The sequence below is a fragment of the Erinaceus europaeus genome, chromosome 16 (genome assembly GCF_950295315.1).
Source record: "Erinaceus europaeus chromosome 16, mEriEur2.1, whole genome shotgun sequence".
NCBI lineage: Eukaryota > Metazoa > Chordata > Mammalia > Eulipotyphla > Erinaceidae > Erinaceus > Erinaceus europaeus.
Window position 1 is genome coordinate 2,770,673 of NC_080177.1, and position 22,294 is coordinate 2,792,966.

Here is a 22,294-nt window from a genome sequence, read left to right on the forward strand (position 1 = left end):
GGGGGATTCACCGGGCCCTGTCCCCCAGCACCAGCATGCAGCCACCCTCCTGGTCACTGCTGTTCCCGGTGATGCCCGTGTCCCTGCTGAAGCAGGTGGAGGGCAGGGAGGGGCTGCCTTGGGGGTGTCCTCACCCCCCTGAGCTTGTGAGGGTGACATGGGGACGGGGCCACTTACCCAGGTTGTTGTGTGCTGGGGACATGGGGTTCGGGGAGAGGTTCGGCGAGCCTGGGGGTGGGCAGAGCCATGAGGACGACTATGGCGGTCCGGACCCTGGGGTAGAAACTCCAGGCCCAGGCTGCCCCTCCCCAGGCCCCAGGCCTTCTGTGGACAGAACCTCCAACGGGAATTCTGGAAGGTTCTTCCACAGCCAGAGGCAGGACAGCCCCCACTGAGGGGCCTTCGCGAGGCAGGTCCCCACCACCCCGCCAGGCGGTCCGCGGGGATGTGCGGGGGTCCTCGTCCCAGCTTCCCCCAACCCCAGCCGTCTGGTCAGCACCCAGGAGGCTGGAGCGCCAAGAGGTACCCAGCAGCCTCCCTCAGACTGGGGGTGTTTCCCAGGCCACCCCCAGACCACGTCCCACACAGCAGGCCGCAAGGCCGTTGGAGCCCAGAAAGACACGTAGCCCCCCCCCTTATGTAACTGCCTTCAGCCCACCCCCATAAAAACCCAAAACCAAGCAGCTGCCTTCCCACCCCTGCCCAGGGACCGGGTCCTGTCTCAGGACAGCCGGGGTGAGGGCACCCTAAACTCTCTTCAGCCCTGGGTGGGGCCAGACCTCTGCCCCCCCCAGCCCTGCTCACAGCCACGGCTCACACTTCACCCCCCAGGCCCCCAGCCTGTCCCTCACACCAGCAGTGGGACATTGGCAAAGTCGCTGATCATCTTAATGTTTCATCAAGAGAAAAATAAATAAATAAAATGTGTATATTGAGTAGAGACAGAAATTGAGGAGGGGAAATAGAGAGGGAGAGAGACAGAGAGACACACCTCCAGCCCTGCCTCATGGCTCATGAAGCTTCCCCCCTGCAGGGGGCTTGAACCCGGGTCCTTGCCCATGGTAACATGTGCACTGCTCTGCGTCTGGTGGAGCCGGGATTGAACCCGGGACTCCTCGCATGCAAGTCCTGTGTGCTCCCACTGTGATACCCCCCCCCCCCCCCATGAACTGGAAGGTGGCTTGGAGATGGCAGTGCCAATGCCCCAGCCACTCAGCTGCCACAAACTTGAAAGAGGGCCGGGGAGACAGCATGGTGGTTCTTCAGAGACTCTCCTGCCTGAGGCTCTGAGGTCCCAGGTTCAACCCCCAGCCCCACCATCAGCCAGAGCTGAGCAGGGCCCTGTTGCAAGTGCCTCTTCTCCACCCCCATCAAAACTGATCAACAATGTTTTGAATTTTTTTTTAAAAGGAAAGAAATAGCAAAAGGCAGTCAGGTCTCGAGCCCTGCTCCGCCCACCCTTAGGCGGTCCTGATGGGGGGTCCTGATGGGGGGTCCTGATGGGGGGGTCCTGATGGGGGGTCCTGATGGGGGGGTCCTGATGGGGGGTCCTGATGGGGGGGTCCTGATGGGGGGGTCCTGATGGGGGGGTCCTGATGGGGGTCCTAATGGAGGGTCCTGATGGGGGGGTCCTGATGGGGGGGTCCTGATGGGGGGTCCTGATGGGGGGTCCTTATGGGGGAGGTCTTGATGGGGGGTCCTGATGGGGGGTCCTGATGGGGGGTCCTGATGGGGGGTCCTGCTTCCTGGGCAGGGACACAGCGACTGGAGTGCCCCCAAGGCCGGGTTCCTCTACAGGTGAGGGGCTCACCTGCGTCCATGCTGTGGTTCAGCTGGTGGTCACTTGTCTCCCCATCTTCACTCAGGTAGCCGGGGGGTGGCGTTTCTGACATCAGACAGACGGGGGTCGTTCACGGGGACTCGGGTGCAGCTTCTGAGGCTGAAGCACCATCTCCAGGGGACTCTGGCCGCCCTGCCCGGCCCCCGAGGTCCCCAGGTACCCCCCGCCCCGTCCTGTTTGTTCCAGGCACATCTGGCCAGGGGGGCCTCTGCGCCCCACGTCCCCGTGTCTGAGTGCCGTCCTCCGACCTTCTGGCTCTGCCTCGTGCCCCCGGACTGTCTGGGATTAACGGGGGGGGGGGGGGGGGGGGGCACTGACGCGGGAGCCTGGGGACAGGCTGGAGGAGTGGACGCCAGACAGGAGGTTTGGGGGAGGCAGCCTCAAGGCCCCCAGGCTGAGCTCAGACCGGAGGAGCTCAGTCCCTCACTCCCGGACAGTGGGGAGCACTCCCTGTCTTCAGAGGGAAGACTCCACTCTGCCCCCCACACACCCAGTGTGCACCCCCACCAGCCCGGGGACCCCGGCCAGAGAAATAAGCTGCCATCCTGATTCTGGGGAGAGTGACCAGGGCAGACTTGGGGGTGACCCCTGGCAGAGCTAGGAGTAGAGGGGTGTGGCCCCTGAAAAGTGGGGTGCTGAGGGGTGACCGCAGGAAATTGGGGTGCTGAGGGGTGACCCCCAGAAAAGTGGGGTACTGAGGGGTGACCCCAGGAAATTGGGGTGCTGAGAGGTGTGACCCGCAGTAAAGTGGGGTGCGGAGGGGTGACCCCCAGAAAAGGGTGCTGAGGGGGTGTGACCCACAGAAAGTGGGGTACTGAGGGGTGACCCCCAGAAAGTGGGGTGCTGAGGGGTGTGACCCCCAGAAAGTGGGGTGCTGAGGGGTGACCCGAGAAGTGGGATACTGAGGGCTGTGACCCCAGGAGTGGGGTGCTGAGGGGTGTGACCCCTGAGAAGTGGGGCGCTGAGGGTGACCCCTCACAGTGAGCACTGAGGGATGAGCTCCCCCAGCAGATGCAGGGCGCTGAGGGATGCAGGCAGACTGGGGCGACCCCGGCCGTGGGAAGCAGCCCACCTGGAATGTTGCTCCGGGGCTCAATGCCGGCTGGGAAGTTGGTGTTCTCGGGGATGGAGTGGCTGTAGTCGTCCAGCGGCGGGAACTCGGCCGGGATCTCCGTGTGTCGCGGGACCAGCACGGGGGGCAGCACTGGGGGGGCGCTGGCATCAGGGGGCTCCCGGGCGCCCCAGGAGGAGCGGGCTCAGCCCCGGGACCTTCCCTGGGGGTCCTGCATCCCCTCTGGCCCGCAGCGCCCCCACTCTGCACCCAGTGCCCCCGTGTCTCCTCAGGAGGAAGAGGGCCCAGAGGCCCCCAGAGCCCTTCGCCCCAGGCTCTTCCTCAGGAAGGGGGGCACACGCACCAAAGTCCTGCACCCTGGTTCCCCTTGAGGACCCATCCCCGCAAACCCCAGTGTTCTCCAGAAAGGGGTGCAGACACCGTCCCCCAGGGCCTCACCTCCCTGGGGTGCCCCCTCTTACCCCCTCCCTGCGGTCCCCTTGCCCCCTACCTCCCTAGGGACCCTGACCCCCCTCCCCAGAGTCCCCGACCCCTCCTTGGGGCCTCCTGTCCTCCTGGGGTTCCTCCCACCCCCCACCTGGCGTCTCCACCCGCTGGCAGTGGTGGGGTCCCTGCCCCCTGCGCCCCCGGCCCGCCTACCTGGCGTCTCCACCCGCTGGTAGTGGTAGGGGTTCACGCACACCTCGTCTTTCTTCATGCTGAAGGCGAAGTCGCAGAGCTCCACGGCCCGCAGCTCGTGGTGGCTGTGCAGGTCGGGCCATCGCCAGAGACGGCAGTAGATGACGTGGGGCAGCCCCTTGCGGTGGGACACCTGCAGACGGCCGTCCAGGGACCTGCCGAACACGGTGGTCAGAAAAGCCCCCCCAGAAGGCTGGCCTATGGGGACCCCGGCAGAGCCCCCTCCCAGCACAGACCCAGGAAGGACTAGTGGACACTGAGCCCAGCAGGCAGTGCAGAGTCCCAGCACCCACAGGGAGGACCCTGGACACCAGAAGAAGCTCGGCAGGGAGCAGGGTCAAGGGATGGGAGGTACGAGCCATGGGCACCAGCCAAGGGCAGGGACCGCACACCCTCCAATCTTCGCAAACCCCCAGCCAAGAGGCGGCTGGTTTGTGGAGACGGAACCACCTCCTTCTCAGCTCTCCCGCCCTGTGGGCTGAGAACTAGACTCTCGGCAGAAACCACAGTGGGCGCTGGACAGGGAGCAGAGGTGGTGGGCGGCTCACAGCACTGACAATAGCAAGTGTCGGCGGGAGGTGGGGCAAGCTGAGGCTTCTCCGTGGCTGTGGGAGCACTCTGGGAACCCCCGCGGGTGGGAGCACCCTGGGAATCCCTGCGGGTGGGAGCACTCTGGGAATCCCCGCGGGTGGGAGCACTCTGGGAATCCCCACAGTCACGGGAGCACCCTGGGAATCCCCACAGTCACGGGAGCACCCTGGGAATCCCTGTGGGTGGGAGCATTCTGGGAATCCCCACAGTCATGGGAGCACCCTGGGTATCCCCGCAGTCACGGGAGCACTCTGGGAGTCCCTGCGGGTGGGAGCACTCTAGGAATCCCCACAGTCACGGGAGCACCCTGGGAATCCCTGCGGGTGGAGCACTCTGGGAATCCCCACAGGTGGGAGCACTCTGGGAATCCCCGCAGTCACGGGAGCACTCTGGGAATCCCTGTGGGTGGAGCACTCGGCAATGATTCCGCCCGGCTAGACCAGCAGGTGTGATTCTGGTGATGCAAACAGCCGGGTGGACTGACAGTGCAAGCTCAGCAAGTGGGGCAGAGACACAGAGACAGACAGACACAGACAGACAGACACAGACAGAGACGGGGTACTTCCGAGGGCTGGTGGGGAGGGTTGGGGTGTGGGCCCAAGGTCACAGGGCCCGTCAGGAAAGCGGAGTCCAGGCCCAGATCATTGACAGAGGCCCCGAGCCCTGCCATGTGCAAGTCCTGTGTTCTACCACTGTGCCATCTCCCTGGCCCGACACTCCCAGCCCCCACCTGCGGTGAGTGGGGACAACAACCGCTAAAGTCACCTCGGGGGAGGACCCCCCACACAGAGCCAGGGCTCCCCTGGACTCCTCGCGCAGTCTGTGCATGCGTGTGTCTGTCTGTGTCTGTGTGTCCACACCTACTATGCTTCAGTGTAAAAAACCAAAAAGCCAGGAGCCACTTGGCCCCTGAGACACAGTGACCCACAGCCCACACGCCACTTCCCAGAATACATACACATGGGCCTGTGAAAAAAAGTTAAAAGCTCATTATGAGAGAAACAGAGAGGGCTGGGAGGGGCAGGGAACCCAGGGCACAGCTCAGCTCCAGAGAAGGCAGTGCCGGGGATCGAACCCGCAGCCTCCGGGGTGTGCAAGTCCTGTGCTCTAATGGGCTGAGCTGTCTCCTGGGCCCATGTTCAGGCTTTTGTTTTGTTTTTGATAGACACTGAGAAGGAAATGAGAGAGAGACAGAGAGAGAGATCACAGCACCAGAGCTTCCTTCAGTGCTGTGGGGGCCAGGCTTGAACCCGAGCTGTCAAGTGAACTATTTTGCCGATCCCACTGCCAATCTCCCCTCCCGCCCCCTACCCCTCCTCCCCTCATCTTTAACCTGCATTCCCAGCATCCCCTGGGGTGGGGGTGGGCACCCTGCAGGAGGAGTCTGGGGAGAAGGTTCTGGATCTGGGACTTGGCTGTCACTTCCCCAGAGTGGCTCAGGACCCCCTACTTTGAACCACTGCCAGCAAGAGCAACTCAAGTCCCATCTCAACTTGCAAGTGGACAGCATCCGGGTCTGGGGCAGCGGCTGACTCCCCTCGGCTGGGACTCAGCACAAGTACCTGGCAGGCTGAGTCCAGGGGCCACAGGGGCCTCCACAGGGGCTGCACTCCAGGGTCACACCCAGGGGTCACCTGCATGACCTGGGCCTCGGGGGTGGGGGGGAAACAAGATGGGCGGGTGGGTTCACGTGGCTGGGCTCTAGTCATGCGCAAAGCACCCACCCCAGCCCCTCTCACCCGGCCCCAGGCGCAGTGCCCTCCTCAGCAGGCCCAGAACATTCTCCAAGGCAGAACAACTCTGCACCTCAAGCCTCCCAGTGACACCCAGGTCCCAGCCTGGCCCCCACTGCACCGGAGAGAGCTTTGCGGCTGCGGCCTTTTTCACCCTCTGTCTCTAATGCTTTTTTTGTTTGTTTTTAATGATATATATATTATTTATTCACTTATGCTGCCCTTGTTTTATTGCTGTAGTTATTATTGTTGTTAGTGATGTCGTTGTTGTTGTTAGTGATGTCGTTGAAGGACAGAGAGAAATGGAGAGAGATGGGAAAGACAGAGAGGGGAGAGAAAGACAGACACCTGCAGACCTGCTTCACCGCCTGGGAAGCGACTCCCCTGCAGGTGGGGAGCCGGGGGCTCAAACCGGGATCCTTACGCCGGTCCTTGCGCTTGGGGCCACCAGCGCTTAACCTGCTGTGCTACCGCCCGACTCCCATCTCTAATGCTTTCTAATTAAATATTTATCAGGGTTGGGCAGTGGCGCAATGGGTTAAGCTCACATAGTATGAAGCACTAGGACCTGCACAAGAATCCGGGTTCGAGCCCCCAGCTCCCCACCTGCAGGGGGGGAAGCTTCTTAAGCAGTGAAGCAGGGCTGCAGGTGTCTATCTTTCTCTCTCCCTGTCTATATCCCTCTCTATCTCTTCTCCTCTCTCAATTTCTCTCTGTCCTGTCCAATAAAATAAAAAACTGGCTGCCAGGAGGAGTGGATTCATAGTGTCAGCACAAGCCCCAGCAACTGGGGGCAAATTGTTTATTTATCATTCATTCATCCATGTATTTCCTTCCCCAGAGCCCTGCTCAGCTGGGGTGCTGGGGATTGAACCTGGGACCTCAAGCGTCGGGCAGGAGAGTCTCTTTGCAGAACCCTGTGCTGTCTCCCCAGCTCAGTCTAATGACTTTTTTAAATTTAACAAAAGAAAGAAAAAAAAGGAAGGAAGAAAGAAAAAGACACTCAGAAGTAGTAGGTGTGACTTAGAAAGGAACAGAAGGCAGGACCACAGGCAAAAATGGGCAAATATACAGAGATAGTTACAGAAACCTGGAGCCTTTTCCAGCCACGACATCATCTCCCCAGATAGTAACTTGGATCCACATGCATATCAGATTTCAGGCTCAGAGAAGAAAAAAAAAAAAAAAAAACTAGTATAGCCACAGACTAACCCTTTGGAATATAAATAAAATAGGCCTACTAGCTATCTACAAAACGGAGACCCCCCCCCCCAACTCTTCATCTGCACTATTCCAGCCTTTAGGTCCATGATTGGTCAACAATTTGTTTGGCTTTGTACGTTAACTCTCTTTTCAGCCACCAGGTTCCAGATGCCAGCATGATGCCGACCAGACTTCCCTGGACAGACAACCCCACCCATGTGTCCTGGAGCTCCGCTTCCCCAGAGCCCTTCCCCACTAGGGAAAGAGAGAGGCAGGCTGAGAGTATGGATCCACCTGACAATTGCTTCAGTGGGGAAGCAATTACAGAAGCCAGACCTTCCACCTTCTGCATCCCACAATGACCCTGGGTCCATGCTCCCAGAGGGATAGAGAATAGGAAAGCTATCAGGGGAGGGGAGGGGATACGGAGTTCTGGTGGTGGGAACTGTGTGGAGTTGTACCCCTCTTATCCTATGGTTTTGTCAGTGTTTCCTTTTTATAAAGAAAGAAAAAAAGAATCAAAGAAAGAAATCGGTGACCTTGGGAGGACCACTGCAGTTTCGGGAAGGAGGGGATACAAGCAGAGAGCACACATCCCCCATGAGAGAGGTCCTGGGTTCGATCCCCTTTTAAAATTGCCAGCGGCAGCACAGACAGTCACGTGCACACATTACAGAGCACAAGGACCCAGGTTCAAGCCTCTGCCCCCCACCTGCAGGAGGGAAGCCTCCCAAGTGGTGGAGCAGGGCTGCAGGTGTCTCTCTGTCTCTCTCCCTCTCTATCTCCCCCCCCCCCCACAAGCCTTGTCAAATAAAAATGGGAAGAAAAGAAAAAAAAAAGGGGGAAATGGCTACTGGGAGCAGTGAATTCGCAGTGCTGGCACCGAGCTCCAACGATAACCCCGGAGGCAATAAAATAAATTAATTAATTAAATTGTCTCGAGCTGCTTCCCCTGAGCCTGCCCCACCCCACGCCAGAGTCTGTGAACCCCAGGACTCCTGACCCCCAAGTTCAGGGCCACGAAGCCAGGGGCAATGGCTCCGTGGGGGAGTAGGCTGTGTCCTCTGTCTGTCTCTGTCTCTCTATCTCTGCCCAGGCCTCCTCCCCAAGAGAAGCCGGGCCATTGGCTCTGCTGGTTCAAAGTATTCCAGAAGACTGAGCCAACAGCACCCTCCCAGGGGCGGGGAGCAGAGTCCAGACTGGATTGGCCATTGGGAGGAGGGGAGGGACAGGCTAGCAGCAGGGCTCCAGCCAGAAATTACTTTAACTCAAAAAAGGAAGGAAGGAAGGAAGGACGGACGGACAGGGAGGACAGGGAGGACAGGAAGGAGGGGAGAGGGAGGGAGGGACTACTACAGACCTGTGGGGTGAGCTGGGGACCCCACGGGCAGGGCCAGGGCTGTGGGCAGACTCCTGGGGCTTGGGAGCCACCCTGAGGGGTGGGCCAGCACCTGCTGAGAAACCCCAAGCTCAAAGCCGGTGGGTGTAAGCACAGGAGGTCACTCCAGCCGGGGGCCGCTCCCCAACAGCGTCTGCAGCAAGTTAGGGGACCCCGGGTGGGGTCACAAGAAGGTCGGGATGGTGTCTCTGTCTCCTGGAGCTTCGAGGGGTGAAGCCTGGGCTCAGGGTCTCACGGGCGGGAGGGGGCTCGAGGGCTCAGCCGGGCGTCAGCCCCCAACATCTGGGGGGCTCTTGGGGCCACTTCTTTCTTTAAATTTTTTTCTTTATTTTGAATACAGACAGAAAAAAAATTGAGAAGGGAGGGGAAGATAGAAAGGGAGAGAGAGACAGAGATACCTGCAGCCCTGCCTCAATACTCGTGAAGCCTTCCCCCCCTGCAGGTGGGGACCGGGGCTCGAACCCGGGTCCTTGTGCACTGTGACATGTGCATACCCAGGTGAGCCACGCCGGCCCCCCTGTTCCCTCCCTCCTCGGTCTATTAGCTCACTGGCCTTCTGTCAGGTGAGGGAGGACACACCCTCCAAACGCCGGGAGCCCAGCCTGGGGCCTGCGAGTTCTGCAGAGCCCACAGAGTTACTATGCACACGGCCCTGGGTTCTAGCCCTGCCCTTGTCGGAGGGAAGCGTCAGGAGCAGTGAAGCAATGCTACAGCCCCCTCCCTCCCTCTCTGTTACTCCTCTTCCTCTCAATGCCTCTGTCTCTATCCGAAAAGAATCAGAAAAAGGGGAAAACAACGTTTGCTGGGAGCAGTGGCTCTGTGTGTAAGTTCTGAGCCCACAGTGACAACCCTGACCCTGGTGGCAATGAAAGAAAGAAAAGAAAGAAAGAAAGAAAGAAAGAAAGAAAGAAAGAAAGAAAGAAAGAAAGGGAAGGAAGGAAGGAAGGAAGGAAGGAAGGAAGGAAGGAAGGAAGGGGGAGGGAGGGAGGGAGGGAGGGAGGGAGGGGAGAGAAAGGGAAGAGAGACAGGCTGGGGGTGTGGACCCACCTGCCAACACCCATGTCCAGTGGAGAAGCAATGACAGCAGCCAGAACTCCCACCTTCGGCCCCCAATAAAGAATTTAGGTCCCTGCTCCCAGAGGGGGAGAAATGTTAGGGGAAGGTGACCAGAGGGCTTTGCACCCCAACTCCACCAGGGCCCAAAGTCGTTGGTCACCAGGAATCTTGTTTTTTTTTTATCCCATCACTGAAAGGGAAACGGATCTGAAAATTCAGATTCAGAATCCGAGGAAGCCGGGCAAGGTTTTCTTAACTGAGCGAGAAGAGGGGAAAAGGAAGGACACACGTGGAAACAGTAATGGGTGTGCGGGGGACTGTCGGGGGGGAAAGGAAAGACATACTTAGAGATACATACGCAGTTCTCGAACCCGCCCGTTGCTGTGGCCTTGGGAGAACCACCGCAGTCCCCAGCGGAGGGAATGGGGACACGGAACTCTGGGGGCGGGGACGGTGTGGGAGTCTAACCGTCATCTCATGATTTTGTAAATCAGTATTAAATCACTAATAGTAACGAGGAGGAGGAAGAGGAAAGAGAGAGAGAGAGAGAGAGAGAGAGAGAGAAAAGAGGGAGACTCGGGCTGAGTCAGCACTGGCTCAGCCCATCCGTAAGGAGAAAGCCCCTTGAAGCGCACACCCTGGAGCTTCCCCTCCTCTCTCGAGCTTCTGTTTCCTCCTGTCGCTGGGTCATCTGCTGCCCACCTGCAAGCCCGGTGCTCCAGCCTCTGCACAGCCTCCGGGCCCCACTGTCTCCTGTCAACAGCTCTGGCACGAACTGGGAAACGTGAATTTTAAACAATACCCCCGGGGGCCAGGTGGTGGCGCACCTGATTAAGCGCACATGTTGCCACGCACTAGGACCCGGGTTCAAGCCCCCGCTCCCCACCTGCAGGGGGGCAGCTTCAGGAGTGGTGAAGCAGGGCTGCAGGGGTCTCGCTGTCTGTGCCTCCCTCTCCTCTCAATTTCTGTCTATCCATCCTGTCAAACAAAACAGAAAGGAAAACAGATGGCCACCAGGAGCTGCAGGTTCCCAGGGCAGCACCGAGCCCCAGCAACAACCCGGCAGGCAAAAAAAATAAATCAATAAATAAAATGAAACACAATTAAAGGAGCCGGGCGGGAGCGCAGTGGGTTAAGCGCAATGGACCGGCGTAAGGATCCCGGTTCGAGCCCCCGGCTCCCCACCTGCAGGGGAGTCACTTCACAAGCGGTGAAGCGGGTCTGCAAGTGTCTTTCTCCCCCCTCTGTCTTACCTTCTCCTCTCTCCATTCCTCTCTGTCCTATCCAACAACGACAGCAATAACAGTAATACTTACAACAATAAAACAACAAGGGCAACAAAAGGGATAAATAAATAAATAAATAAATAAATGTTAAAACACACACACACAATTAAGGGGCCAGGCAGTGGCACCTGGTCAACCACACACCTTACAGTGCTCAAGGATGTGAGTTCGAGTCCCTGGTCCCCACTTGCAGGGGGGAAGCTTCGTGAGCGGTGAAGCAGGGCTGCAGGCGCCTCTCTCCCTCGCTGCTTCTCCCTCTTTCACTTTTCTTCTGTCTCTATCCAATAATAAATAAATAAAATATTTTAAAAGTAAATTTTTTACTTTATTTATTATTACTGGGTGGAGACAGAGAGAAATTGAGAGGGGATGGGAGAGAGACAGAGAGGGAGAGAGACAGAGAGACACCCGCAGCCCTGCTTCACCGCTCACAAAGCTTTCCCCCTGCAAGTGGGGACCAGGGGTTTGAACCTGGGTCCTTGAACATTGTAATGTGAGTGCTTAACCAGCTGTGCCACCACCTGCCCCCTAAAAAATTCTTTTTAATAAATAAGCAATTCTCACCTTGTGGGACACTTACCCTCCTGTGCACAAGGCCCCAGCACCACCTGGGAGTGCCGGCCGCAGACAACACCAGGGTAAGCTCCACAGATGGGGAGGGCGCTAACGCGTCTCTCATGAAAAGGGAGAGGCCAGCACACTGGGCAGACCGTCACGTGTGCTGACTGTGGGCCAGGGGTGAGTGGGCTGACGGGTCAGGGTGGATCCATCTGGGAGGGCTTCCAGGAGGCAGCGGCACCCACAGGAATGCATTCTACAAGCCGGCAACTCAGGGTCACCGGGTTCAGGCCGTGGGGCTGGGCGGAGCAGAGGGCACAGTGCCCGGCCAGACGCGGCTGTGTGTGCCAGTTTGGCAGAGGCCCTCGGTGGCAGGGAAGCAATCAGAACAATGCATCAAGAAATAAAAATGAATTTTAAACAACACCTCACTCTGGGGGGGCACTTGCCCTCCTGACATAAGGACCCGGGTTCCAGCCCCAGCATCACATGAAGCTCCCTGGGTGGGAGACCAGTGCGTCTGTCCGGCTCTCGCCTCTTTCTCTCTCTGCTCTAAGAAATAAGAGAACAGGGGAGTCGGGCGGTGGCGCAGCGGGTTAAGCGCACGTGGTGCAAAGCACAAGGACCGGCTTATGGATCCTGGTTCGAGCGCCCAGCTCCCCACCTGCAGGGGAGTCGCTTCACAGGCAATGAAGCAGGTCTGCAGGTGTCTGTCTTTCTCTCCCCCTCTCTGTCTTCCCCTCCTCTCTCCATTTCTCTCTGTCCTATCCAACAACAACAACATCAATAACAACAATAAAACAACAAGGGCAACAAAAGGGAAAATTCATTTAAAAAATTTTTTAAAAAGAAAGAAGACAGAAAATGAGGGGGCTGGGCAGCAACACACGCTGCTGAGCATAACATGTTGCCATCAGAAAGAACCTGGGTTCGAGCCCCCGGTCCCCGCCTGCAGTGGAGAAGCTTTGCAAGCAGTGAAGCAGGGCTGCGGGTGTCTCTCTGTCTCTCTCCCTCTCTATCTCCCCCTCCCTTCTCGATTTCTCTGTCCTAACAAATAAAACAGAAACTACGAGGGCTGGGTGGTTCACCTGGTTAAGAGCACAGATTACAAAGCACAAGGACCGGCGTGAGGATCCCAGTTCGAGCCCCCGGCTCCCCACCTGCAGGGGAGTCGCTTCACAGGCGGTGAAGCAGGTCTGCAGGTGTCTGTCTTTCTCTCCCCTCTCTGTCTTCCCCTCCTCTCTCCATTTCTCTCTGTCCTATCCAATAAAATGGAAAAAATGGCCTCCAGGAGCAGTGGATTCATAGTGCAGGCACTGAGCTCCAGCAATAACCCTGGAGGCAAAAAAAAAAAAAAAAGAAAAAAGGGGAAAATGTCCCTATGACCCCCCCCCCCCCATTCAGAGCCGAGCTGCTCTGGCCTCTGTCAGTAAATAGCAACTGCAGGCGGGGTTCTAACTCACCTGGTAGAGCCCCCGCCTTAGCATCAGGTTCTGGGTTCGAGCCCAGCCACCACATGGGAGCACCCTGCACAGCACCTGAGTAGGGGACACTTCACACGTACATGGCCTGCACTCTTAACTACTGAGCCATCCCCCCAAGCCTGGTGGACAAGGGCAGCTGCCCGGCCGAGGGGTCAAGGGGCAGCAGGGGGGGGCACGGACACCCCCCCATGCCTGTGTCTCCCCGACCACTGGGCTTCCTGGGTGGGGCGACCTCGGGAAACACACCCGGCCCCCAGCCTCTCGGCCGTCAAGGCTCCCAACGCAAGTGTCCACACCAGCTCCCGCTGCTGCTCCAGAGAGAGGCCGCCAGAGACGGGGTTTCCTGACTGGGCAGGGGCAGGGGCAGGGGCAGGTATTTCCCAGAGGCCCCCAGGGCAGCGGGCACCCCTCCTTGGCCAGCCGATGCCCCCTGGAGGCACCTGCCTTGCTCTCTCCAGAAGACAGTCCACTCCTGGCCCCCCAGACAGACAGACACCCCCAGACTGGGGTGGTGGGGTGCAGCCCCCGGTGCAGAGCAGAGGCAGACAGCTGGCAAAAGTGAGACAGAGAGACGGAGTGCTACCTGCAGCCCGGTCCTCACTGCTCGAAAAGCTTCCCCCATGCATGTGGGGACTGGGGGCCTGGACCCAGGGCCTGTGTGTGGGAACAGGTGCACTCCTAGCCCCTGTCTTCTTTGTTTTTATTTATTTGTTTATTGTTATTTCTTACCAGAGCACTGCTCAGCTCTGGCTTATGGTGGTGCAGGGGATTGAACCTGGGACTACAGAGCTTCAGGCACGAGAGTCTCTTTACTTAACCATTATGCTATCTGCCCCCACCCTAAAGATGTTTTTTATTATTTTTTAAAATGATATATAACAATCTGACTTTTTTTAAAATTACCTTTATTGAATAGAGGCAGACAGAGATCGAGAAGAAAGGGGTGATAGAGAGGGAGAGAGACAGACAGACAGACACCTACAGCCCTACTTCAACACTCTTGAAACGTTCCCCCTGCAGGTGGGGACCAAGGGCTTGAACCGGGTCCTGTAATGTGTGCATTTAACCAGGTGCGCCACCCCCCTGGCCCCAAGATTTATTTATTAATGAGAGAGGGAAACAGAGAAAGGGGCCAGGCACTGGTGCGCCTGGCTAAGCACGCACAGCACAGCTCCTCGCACGCCTGTGGTTCTCCCCTGCTCCCGGCCAAGCTCTTCATTCACATGGAACAAAAGAGAAATAACAGTCCATGAGTTTCCCCTGGTGCTGGGGAACTCCCATGTGGTACCAGGGTTTAAGCCTGGGCTGTGGCCTTTTCTCACTTGCCCCTCTGGAAGAAAAACAAAAAAACAGAAAGCGGAGTTGGCAAAAGAGCTCGCCTGGACAGTGAGCCTGCTTTGCAGAGACACCCCAACTCCCAGGGGTCAGGCTGCCCCCCAACACGGTGCAGGAAGGCGGCTGGGTGCTGTGGTGTCCTTCCCGTCTCTCTGTCTCTCTGAAAAACTAGGCCTGGGGCCGTGAAGCCCTGAGAATGACAAAGAGTAACGATAAAACTAAAACAGTAATATGACTAGCGAGAAGCACAACGACTGGAGCAAGGACCCCGGTTCGAGGCCCCGGCTCCCCACCTGCAGGGGAGTCGCTTCCCAGGCGGTGAAGCAGGTCTGCAGGTGTCTTTCTCTCCCCCTCTCTGTCTTCCCCTCCTCTCTCCATTTCTCTCTGTCCTATCCAACCACGACAACAACAGCTACAACAAGGGCAACAAAATGGCCTCCAGAAGCAGTGGATTCATAATGCAGAAATAAAAATAAAATAATAATCGCATTGTACTAAAATAACAGTAATGAAACTTGGCAGCGGACTCTGGTGGGGGGAGGAGGCTGCAGGCGGGGGCGTGGCCCGGGGACTTCCAGGAGCCTCCAGGCCCTGAGTCAGCCGGAAGCTGCCTCCTCAGGGGTGCTCCCCAGCCTTCCCCCCCACAGGCCACAGCCCCAAGGCCCCCAGAAGCTGCTGCCCCTGGCGGTCCTCTCCCCCGGGGGGCTGCCAGCAGAGGGCAGAGGGTAGAGGGCAGAGGGCAGGGAGCCCACCCCACCCCCAGTCCCCCACTCCCACCCCGCAGGGACCTCCCTGCGGGCAGGAAAGGGTGCAGCAAGGCCTCCCTGGAAATCCCCAGGGCACCTTGCCAGGGGGTGACTCAGGGCATCCTCCCCCCCCCCCCCCCCCGGCCTCCATGGGACCAGCCTGTGATGGGACAGGCCACCCACCGCTCCTGGAAGCTCAGATAAAGGCGGGCAGGCTGGGCCCCAAGTCCCCAGAGGACACCTCCCTCTGAGCAGATGCCTAGAGAGACAGGCTGCCCCCGCAGGCCACAGGCCAGGGACCACCCCACACGCCCTGGGCGCTGGACACAGGGCAGGGGTCACCACAGGAGGCAGCCCCAGCCCTGTCCAGAGGCCCCAGTCGCGATAGACCCCCCCCCAGGGCCGCCCACAGGTGCCGCCACCTTCACCTGTGTCACCCACTGTCGCCGTGCTGCCTCGGGGGTGGACTGTGCTCCCTGAATCTCGTTTCAAAATATGTTTTATTTTAACGAGAGACAGAAAGACACAGAGAGCCCAGAGCAGCGCTGAGCTCTGGCTCATGGTGGTGCCAGGGGCTGAAATGTGGCCTCAGAGCCTCAGGCAGGAGAGTCTGTTGCAGAGCCCCTGTGCTGTCTCCCCTGCCCCTCTGTCTTTTTTTTTTTAATATTTATTTTATTTATTTATTCCCTTTTGTTGCCCTTGTTGTTTTATTGTTGTAGTTATTATTGTTGTTGTCGTTGTTGGACAGGACAGAGAGAAATGGAGAGAGGAGGGGAAGACAGAGAAGGGGAGAGACAGACAGACACCTGCAGACCTGCTTCACCGCCTGGGAAGCGACTCCCCTGCAGGTGGGGAGCCGGGGGCTCGAACCGGGATCCTTACGCCGGTCCTTGTGCTTTGCGCCACCTGCGCTTAACCCGCTGCGCTACCTACCGCCTGACTCCCCTGCCCTCTGTCTTTACAAAAGGACAAAAAGGTGATGCTACTTATCGCAATCAGCAACTCCAGGGGGACACAACCACAGGGTGGCTTCTCTCCTGTGTGGAATCTAGAGAAACGATCATCACGAACTTGCAGATAAAATGAACCAGGAGCAGGCGAGCATCTATGAGACTGAGGCGTCTGTGGCTCTGGGAGCTGGAGGCTGGGGCTCAGCTCCAGTGGCGGGTGTGCGTGGAGCCAGACCCTGTCAGCTCGCAATGTGGTGACCTGCTATCATCACAAGGAGAGGACTGTGGTCACGGTCATGGTCGCGGTGCTTGGGGGCTGGGGGACAGCTCACCGGGTGGCTTTCCCCATGCGAGAGGACCCAGGTTCAAGCCCCGGCCGCCACACAGGGCACCATGCACGGGGGGGGGGGGGGGGGGGGGGTGTCACAGTCACAACCAGTGGGCGGGGCTGTGTGTCTCCCCTCTATCTCCCTGTTGATAAACAAACAAGGGCCAGGCGGGGCCAAGCAGAACCCGGTTGAGAGTGCACGTTAGTAGGCGCAAGGACCTGGGATCAAGCCCCGTGGTCCTCACCTGCAGGGGAGGCTGCAGTGTCTCTGTCTCCCCCTCCCCTCTGGATTTCTCTCTGCCTCTATCCCACACTAGAGAGGGTTCAGTCCTGTTCAGCACTGGCCTACGGCAATGCCCAGGATCGACCCCGGGGCCTTGGGCTTGCAAGTCCTGCACTCCACCACTGAGCCGCCTCCCCAGGTCGGGGGGGGACCTGTGAGCTCAGCCCCCAGACTCCCACTGGGCTCCTGTCGACTCAAAACCAAACCGATTAAGCAGGACGATGGCCTCGGTCACCCCGTGAAATCGCGCACTGTGGGCAGAAACGGCCCCAGTGCCCAGGCACCACATGGGAGAGTCACGGCAGCACCAGGGGAGGACCAAAGAGAGCGTGTCCACACCTCTAGTGAAAGCAAGAGTTTTGAGAGTGTGTGGGGGTGACGGGATGGCTCATGGGATGAGTCTTGCCACGTGCAGGGAACGGATTCAAGCCCCTGGCACCACATGGCAGTGCCACAGCACTAGGGGAAGTTCTGGTGTCATGGTGTCTCTCCGTCTCTGTCTCTGTCCCTCTGTCTCTCTGCCTGGAATAGCCGTCTGCAGTGGAGTCCCGTGTGTATGAGGCCTGGAGGACACCCCCTAACAGTCACAAGCGTGATAACGACACAGTAAGAATCAGATTCACAGGGCAGGACGCAAGGGAACGCACTGACGCGGGAGGTGAGAGACAGCTCACTGGGGAGGGTCTGTGCCCGCCAGGCTGGGGCTCAAAGCCCAGCACCACATGGCAAGTCCTAAAGCACAAGAGGAAGCTCCAGCGGCATCCAGGAGCTGGTCTCCAGTGTGAAAGAAGCCCAGAGCTGCAAGGGAGGAGGGGAATCCTGGGTGGCTTGGGCGCCTGCAGGTGAAGCCCCCCACCCCAGGCAGAGGGGCAGGAAGCTGCTGGGGGGGCAATAAACAGCCTGAAAAGCCATTAGCACCTCCCTGTGAATGAGGTCACAGGGGTATCTGGGGAGGTGGCACCTGGCAGATGATTCTGGGAACCAGAGCAGGGAGGGGGCAGGAGGAGCCAGGGGATCTCAGAGGGGACGCCAGGACAGACACACAGACACAGGACTGGCAGCAAAGCTCTGGGGTGGGCGGAGGGCCTGCACACCTTAGCAAGTGCAGGCTGAGCCCTGGCACCACACGGGAGCACCGAAGATGAGGTGGGGACCCTCTTCTGCTGGTGAAGCTGTGCTTGGCGTCTCCTCTCTGTCTGTATGTCTCCCTCCTCCATCTAGAGGTGACAGACCAGCGCTGAACAGGACTGAACCCTCTTTAGTATTGGACAGAAGCAGAGAGAACTCGAGAGTGGAGGGGGAAACAGGGAGGAAGAGACAGACAGACAGAGAGACACCTTCAGTCCCGGCTCCTGCAGACACAGAGCTCTGGGTCTGTTCCCTAGAGCCATATCGCAGAGAGAAAAGAGCTCTGGGCTTGCAGGGCTCCAGGCTGCAAGTTCAGACCCACAGGAGGTAAGGTGGGGAGGTGGGGAGGTGGGGAGGTGGGGAGGTGGGGAGGTGGGGAGGTGGGGAGGGGGAGGTCTCTCACCCTCCTCCCTCCCTCTCTCTCTCTCTCTCTCCCACTTTTTAAAAATTTATTATTGGGTAGAGACAGAAATTGAGAAGGGAAGGGGAGAGAGGGAGAGAGACAGAGAGACACCTGCAGCCCTGCTTCATCACTCGTGAAGCTTCCCCACTGCAGGTGGGGACCGGGGGCTTGAACCTGGGTCCTTGCACACTGTGATGTGTGTGCCTAACCAGGTGCGCCACCACCCGGCCCCCTCGTTCCTCCTCTCCCAATAAACACATCCTGCGGTGGCATGGAATCAGAAGTAAGGCTTTGGCTAAGAGAACAGCAACAGCTCACCGGAAACCCTCAGGCTGGAGGCCAAAGCTGGTAGTCAGCTTCCAGTTCTTTCGGGTGGAAGGAGGAAGCCTGAGGGAGAAGGGGCCGCTGGGGCCGCTTCCCAGGCCCCTGTGTGGGGTTGGAGAGTGACTCCTATGTGGAGGAACCCCATGAGAGGCAATCATGTTTTAGGGACAAGATGATGACTTACTAGGAGAAAGGACGGACAGAAAAGGAGAAGATGGTTGAGGGTGGGGGGTGGACCCACCTGCCGACACCCACGTCCAGCGGAGAAGCAGTGACAGAAGCCAGAGCTCCCACCTGCTGCTCCCCATAGAGAATTTGGGTCCAGGGAGTCGGGCGGTAGCGCAGCGGGTTAAGCGCAGGTGGCGCAAAGCACAAGGACCGGCATGAAGCTCCCAGTTCGAGCCCCCGGCTCCCCACCTGCAGGGGCGTCGCTTCCCAGGCGGTGAAGCAGGTCTGCAGGTGTCTATTTTTTTTTTAAATATTTATTTTATTTATTTATTCCCTTTTGTTGCCCTTGTTGTTTTATTGTTGTGGTTATTACTGTTGTTGTCGTTGTTGGCTAGGACAGAGAGACATGGAGAGAGGAGGGGAAGACAGAGAGGGGGAGAGAAAGACAGACACCCGCAGACCTGCTTCACCGCCTGGGAAGCGACTCCCCTGCAGGTGGGGAGCCGGGGTTCGAACCGGGATCCTTATGCCGGTCCTGTGCTTTGCGCCACCTGCGCTTAGCCCGCTGCGCTACCGCCCGACTCCCCTGCAGGTGTCTATTTTTTTCTCGCCGTCTTCCCCTCCTCTCTCCATTTCTCTCTGTCCAACAACGATGACATCGATAACAACAACAACTACAGCAACAATAAAAAAAAAAAAAAAGGGCAACAAAGGGGAAAATAAATAAATATAAAAAATTAAAAAATAAAAAGAATTTGGGTCCATACTCCCAGAGGGGAGAAATGTTAGGGGAAGATGCCTAGAGGACTCTGAACCCCAACTCCATCAGGACCCAGAGAGAGAAGTGGAAAAAAGGAGGGACACTCAGGAACAGTAATAGGTGCAGGTGTGACTCAGGAAGAGAAGGCAGGACCATGGGAAGAAATTCAGCAAATATATATAAATATAGATAGTTACAGAAATAACAGTCAGCCCATATCTGTGACCTTGGAGAAACACTGCAGCTGCCAATGGAGGGAAGGACACGCTCTGAGGGTGGGAACGGGGTAGAGCTAGACCCGTCCCCCCGTAATTTTGTAAATCAATACTGAATCACTAATAATAACTTAAAATAAATTTTAAAGAACTTTTTTCAGTTAAAAGAAAAAAGTATAAGCCATGTAGGTATGCAGACCAGAGGGGGCAGGAGAAAGGCCCCTGGTCTCCCAGCTCTCTGGTCTCTTCTGGGGAAGGCAGGAACCTCAGGGGATAGAGAGAAGAGAGAGAGATAGACAGACAGAGAGAGAGAGAGAGAGAAAGAAAGAAAGAAAGAAAGAAAGAAAGAAAGAAAGAGAGAGAGAGTCCCCAGCCCCTGCTCTCTGGTCCCTTCTGGGGAAGGCAGGACCCTCAGGGGATGGGGGGAGAGAGAGAGAGAGAGACCCCAGCCCCTGGTCCCCCAGCTCTCTGGTCCCTTCTGGGGAAGGCAGGACCCTCAGGGGAGAGAGAGAGAGAGAGAGAGAGACAGACAGACAGACAGACATCAGCCCCTGGTCCCCCAGCTCTCTGGTCCCTTCTGAGGAAGGCAGGACCCTCAGGGGATGGGGGGGGGAGAGAGAGAGAGAGACCCCAGCCCCTGGTCCCCCAGCTCTCTGGTCCCTTCTGGGGAAGGCAGGACCCTCATGGGATAGAGAGAGAGAGACAGAGAGAGACGCCCCAGCCCCTGGTCCCCCGGCTCTCTGGTCCCTTCTGGGGAAGGCAGGACCCTCCATCCTCAGGGGATGGAGAGAAACAGAGAGACAGAGACCCCAGCCCCTGGTCCCCCAGCTCTCTGGTCCCTTCTGGGGAAGGCAGGACCCTCAGGAGATAGAGAGAGAGAGAGAGAGAGAGAGAGAGAGAGAAAGAGAGAGAGAGAAAGAGAGAGAGAGAGACGCCCCAGCCCCTGGTCCCCCGGCTCTCTGGTCCCTTCTGGGGAAGGCAGGACCCTCAGGGGATGGGGGGAGAGAGAGAGAGACCCCAGCCCCTGGTCCCCCAGCTCTCTGGTCTCTTCTGGGGAAGGCAGGACCCTCAGGGGAGAGAGAGAGACAGACAGACAGACATCAGCCCCTGGTCCCCCAGCTCTCTGGTCCCTTCTGGGGAAGGCAGGACCCTCAGGGGAGAGAGAGAGAGAGAGAGAGACAGACAGACAGACATCAGCCCCTGGTCCCCCAGCTCTCTGGTCCCTTCTGAGGAAGGCAGGACCCTCAGGGGATGGGGGGGGGAGAGAGAGAGAGAGACCCCAGCCCCTGGTCCCCCAGCTCTCTGGTCCCTTCTGGGGAAGGCAGGACCCTCATGGGATAGAGAGAGAGAGACAGAGAGAGACGCCCCAGCCCCTGGTCCCCCGGCTCTCTGGTCCCTTCTGGGGAAGGCAGGACCCTCAGGGATGAGCTCCAGCCTCTGTCTCCAGGGTCCCCTCTGCCTCCATCTGCATGTTGTGGCCTTTGCAGTCAGGGAGGGAGGGAGCTGGGGCAGGACGTGCAGACACACTGGGCTCTGGGCCTGACCTGGGCCTGCTCCTGGCTGCTGCAGGGGGCAGGGGGAGGGCGCAGGGGAGGGTGCATGGGGCAGGGGGAGGGGCAGGGAAGGGGGCAGGGTGCAGAGGGAGGGTGCATGAGGCAGGGGCAGGGGGAGGGTGGGGGGAGGGTGTAGGGGGCGGGCGCTGCCCCTGGTGTCTGACTAGGACAGAGATCTGTCTGCTCTGGTGGCTAGTGACAACCACCCCCCCACCCCGTTTCCCCAGTTTCCTTTTGAAAGGTTTGTGCCCAGAGCCCTCCTTCCCAACAGGGGTGTCTCTGTCTCTCTCTGTCTCTCTGTCTCTCTCTGTCTCTCTGTCTCTCTCTGTCTCTCTGTCTCTCTGTCTCTCTCTGTCTCTCTGTCTCTCTGTCTCTCTCTGTCTCTCTGTCTCTCTCTGTCTCTCTCTGCTTGAGGGCTCCCTCTGGCTCAGCTTTGGTGGTCCTGTAACTGTCCACCTGGAAGACTTCCTCCACTTTATTCCCGGCTTCCCGGCATCGCTGCCCAGATGACAAATCCGTCTCCACACAGTGTGTGTGTGACAGAGACGAGACGGGCTGGGAGGTGGTGCAGTGGGTAAGGCGCTGGGCTCTCCAGCGTGAGGTCCTGAGTTCAATCCCCGGCAGCACATGGACCAGAGTGATGTCGGGTTCTCTCTGCCTATCTTTCTCGTGAATAAGTAATGTCTGTGTGTGTGTGTGTGTGTGTGTGTGTGTCTGTGTGCGTATGTATGTGTGTGTGTATGTATGTGTGTGTGTATGTGTGTCTCTGTGTGTGTGTCTCTGTGTGTGTGTCTCTGTATATGTGTGTGTGTGTCTCTGTGTGTGTGTGTGTGTGTGAGGAGGAGAAGGGAAGGAGCAGGAGGAGGAGCAGGATGAAGCAGGAAGCTCCAGGACTCCTACCTGTGTCCTGAGCAGAAGGGACCTGGCGGCAGGAGCCCAGCTCCGTCCTCTGTGATGCCAAGCAGCTGAGGGCAAGCAGCTGTGTTGGGCTCCCTGGCCAGGCCTTTGGCACGAAGCTCCCCGGGAGAGAGCCCATGGGGAAAGGAGGCCACTGAGACTCCCCAAGAAGCCGGCCCTGGGGCTAGGCAGGGGCACACCCAGCTGAGGCCGTGTCACCACGCACAAGCACCTGGCCTGAGCCTCCACCCCCCCACCTTTGGGGGGAAGTGAAGCGGGGCTGCAGGTACCTCTCGGAGTCTCT

General features: G+C 58.3%; 1 protein-coding gene across 1 annotated transcript in view; it reads right to left on the minus strand.

Moving 5' to 3' along the window:
* The window catches only part of SMAD3 (SMAD family member 3), a 56,751-nt gene that overhangs the window by 4,586 nt on the left and 29,871 nt on the right, over nucleotides 1-22,294 (minus strand). Inside the window, exons 2-5 of the mRNA XM_060175662.1 lie at nucleotides 3,552-3,745; nucleotides 2,913-3,044; nucleotides 1,811-1,885; nucleotides 178-228 (exon numbers count right to left, since the gene is read on the minus strand). Coding sequence (XP_060031645.1) covers nucleotides 178-228; nucleotides 1,811-1,885; nucleotides 2,913-3,044; nucleotides 3,552-3,745 — 452 coding nt within the window. The remainder of the gene's footprint in view (nucleotides 1-177; nucleotides 229-1,810; nucleotides 1,886-2,912; nucleotides 3,045-3,551; nucleotides 3,746-22,294) is intronic.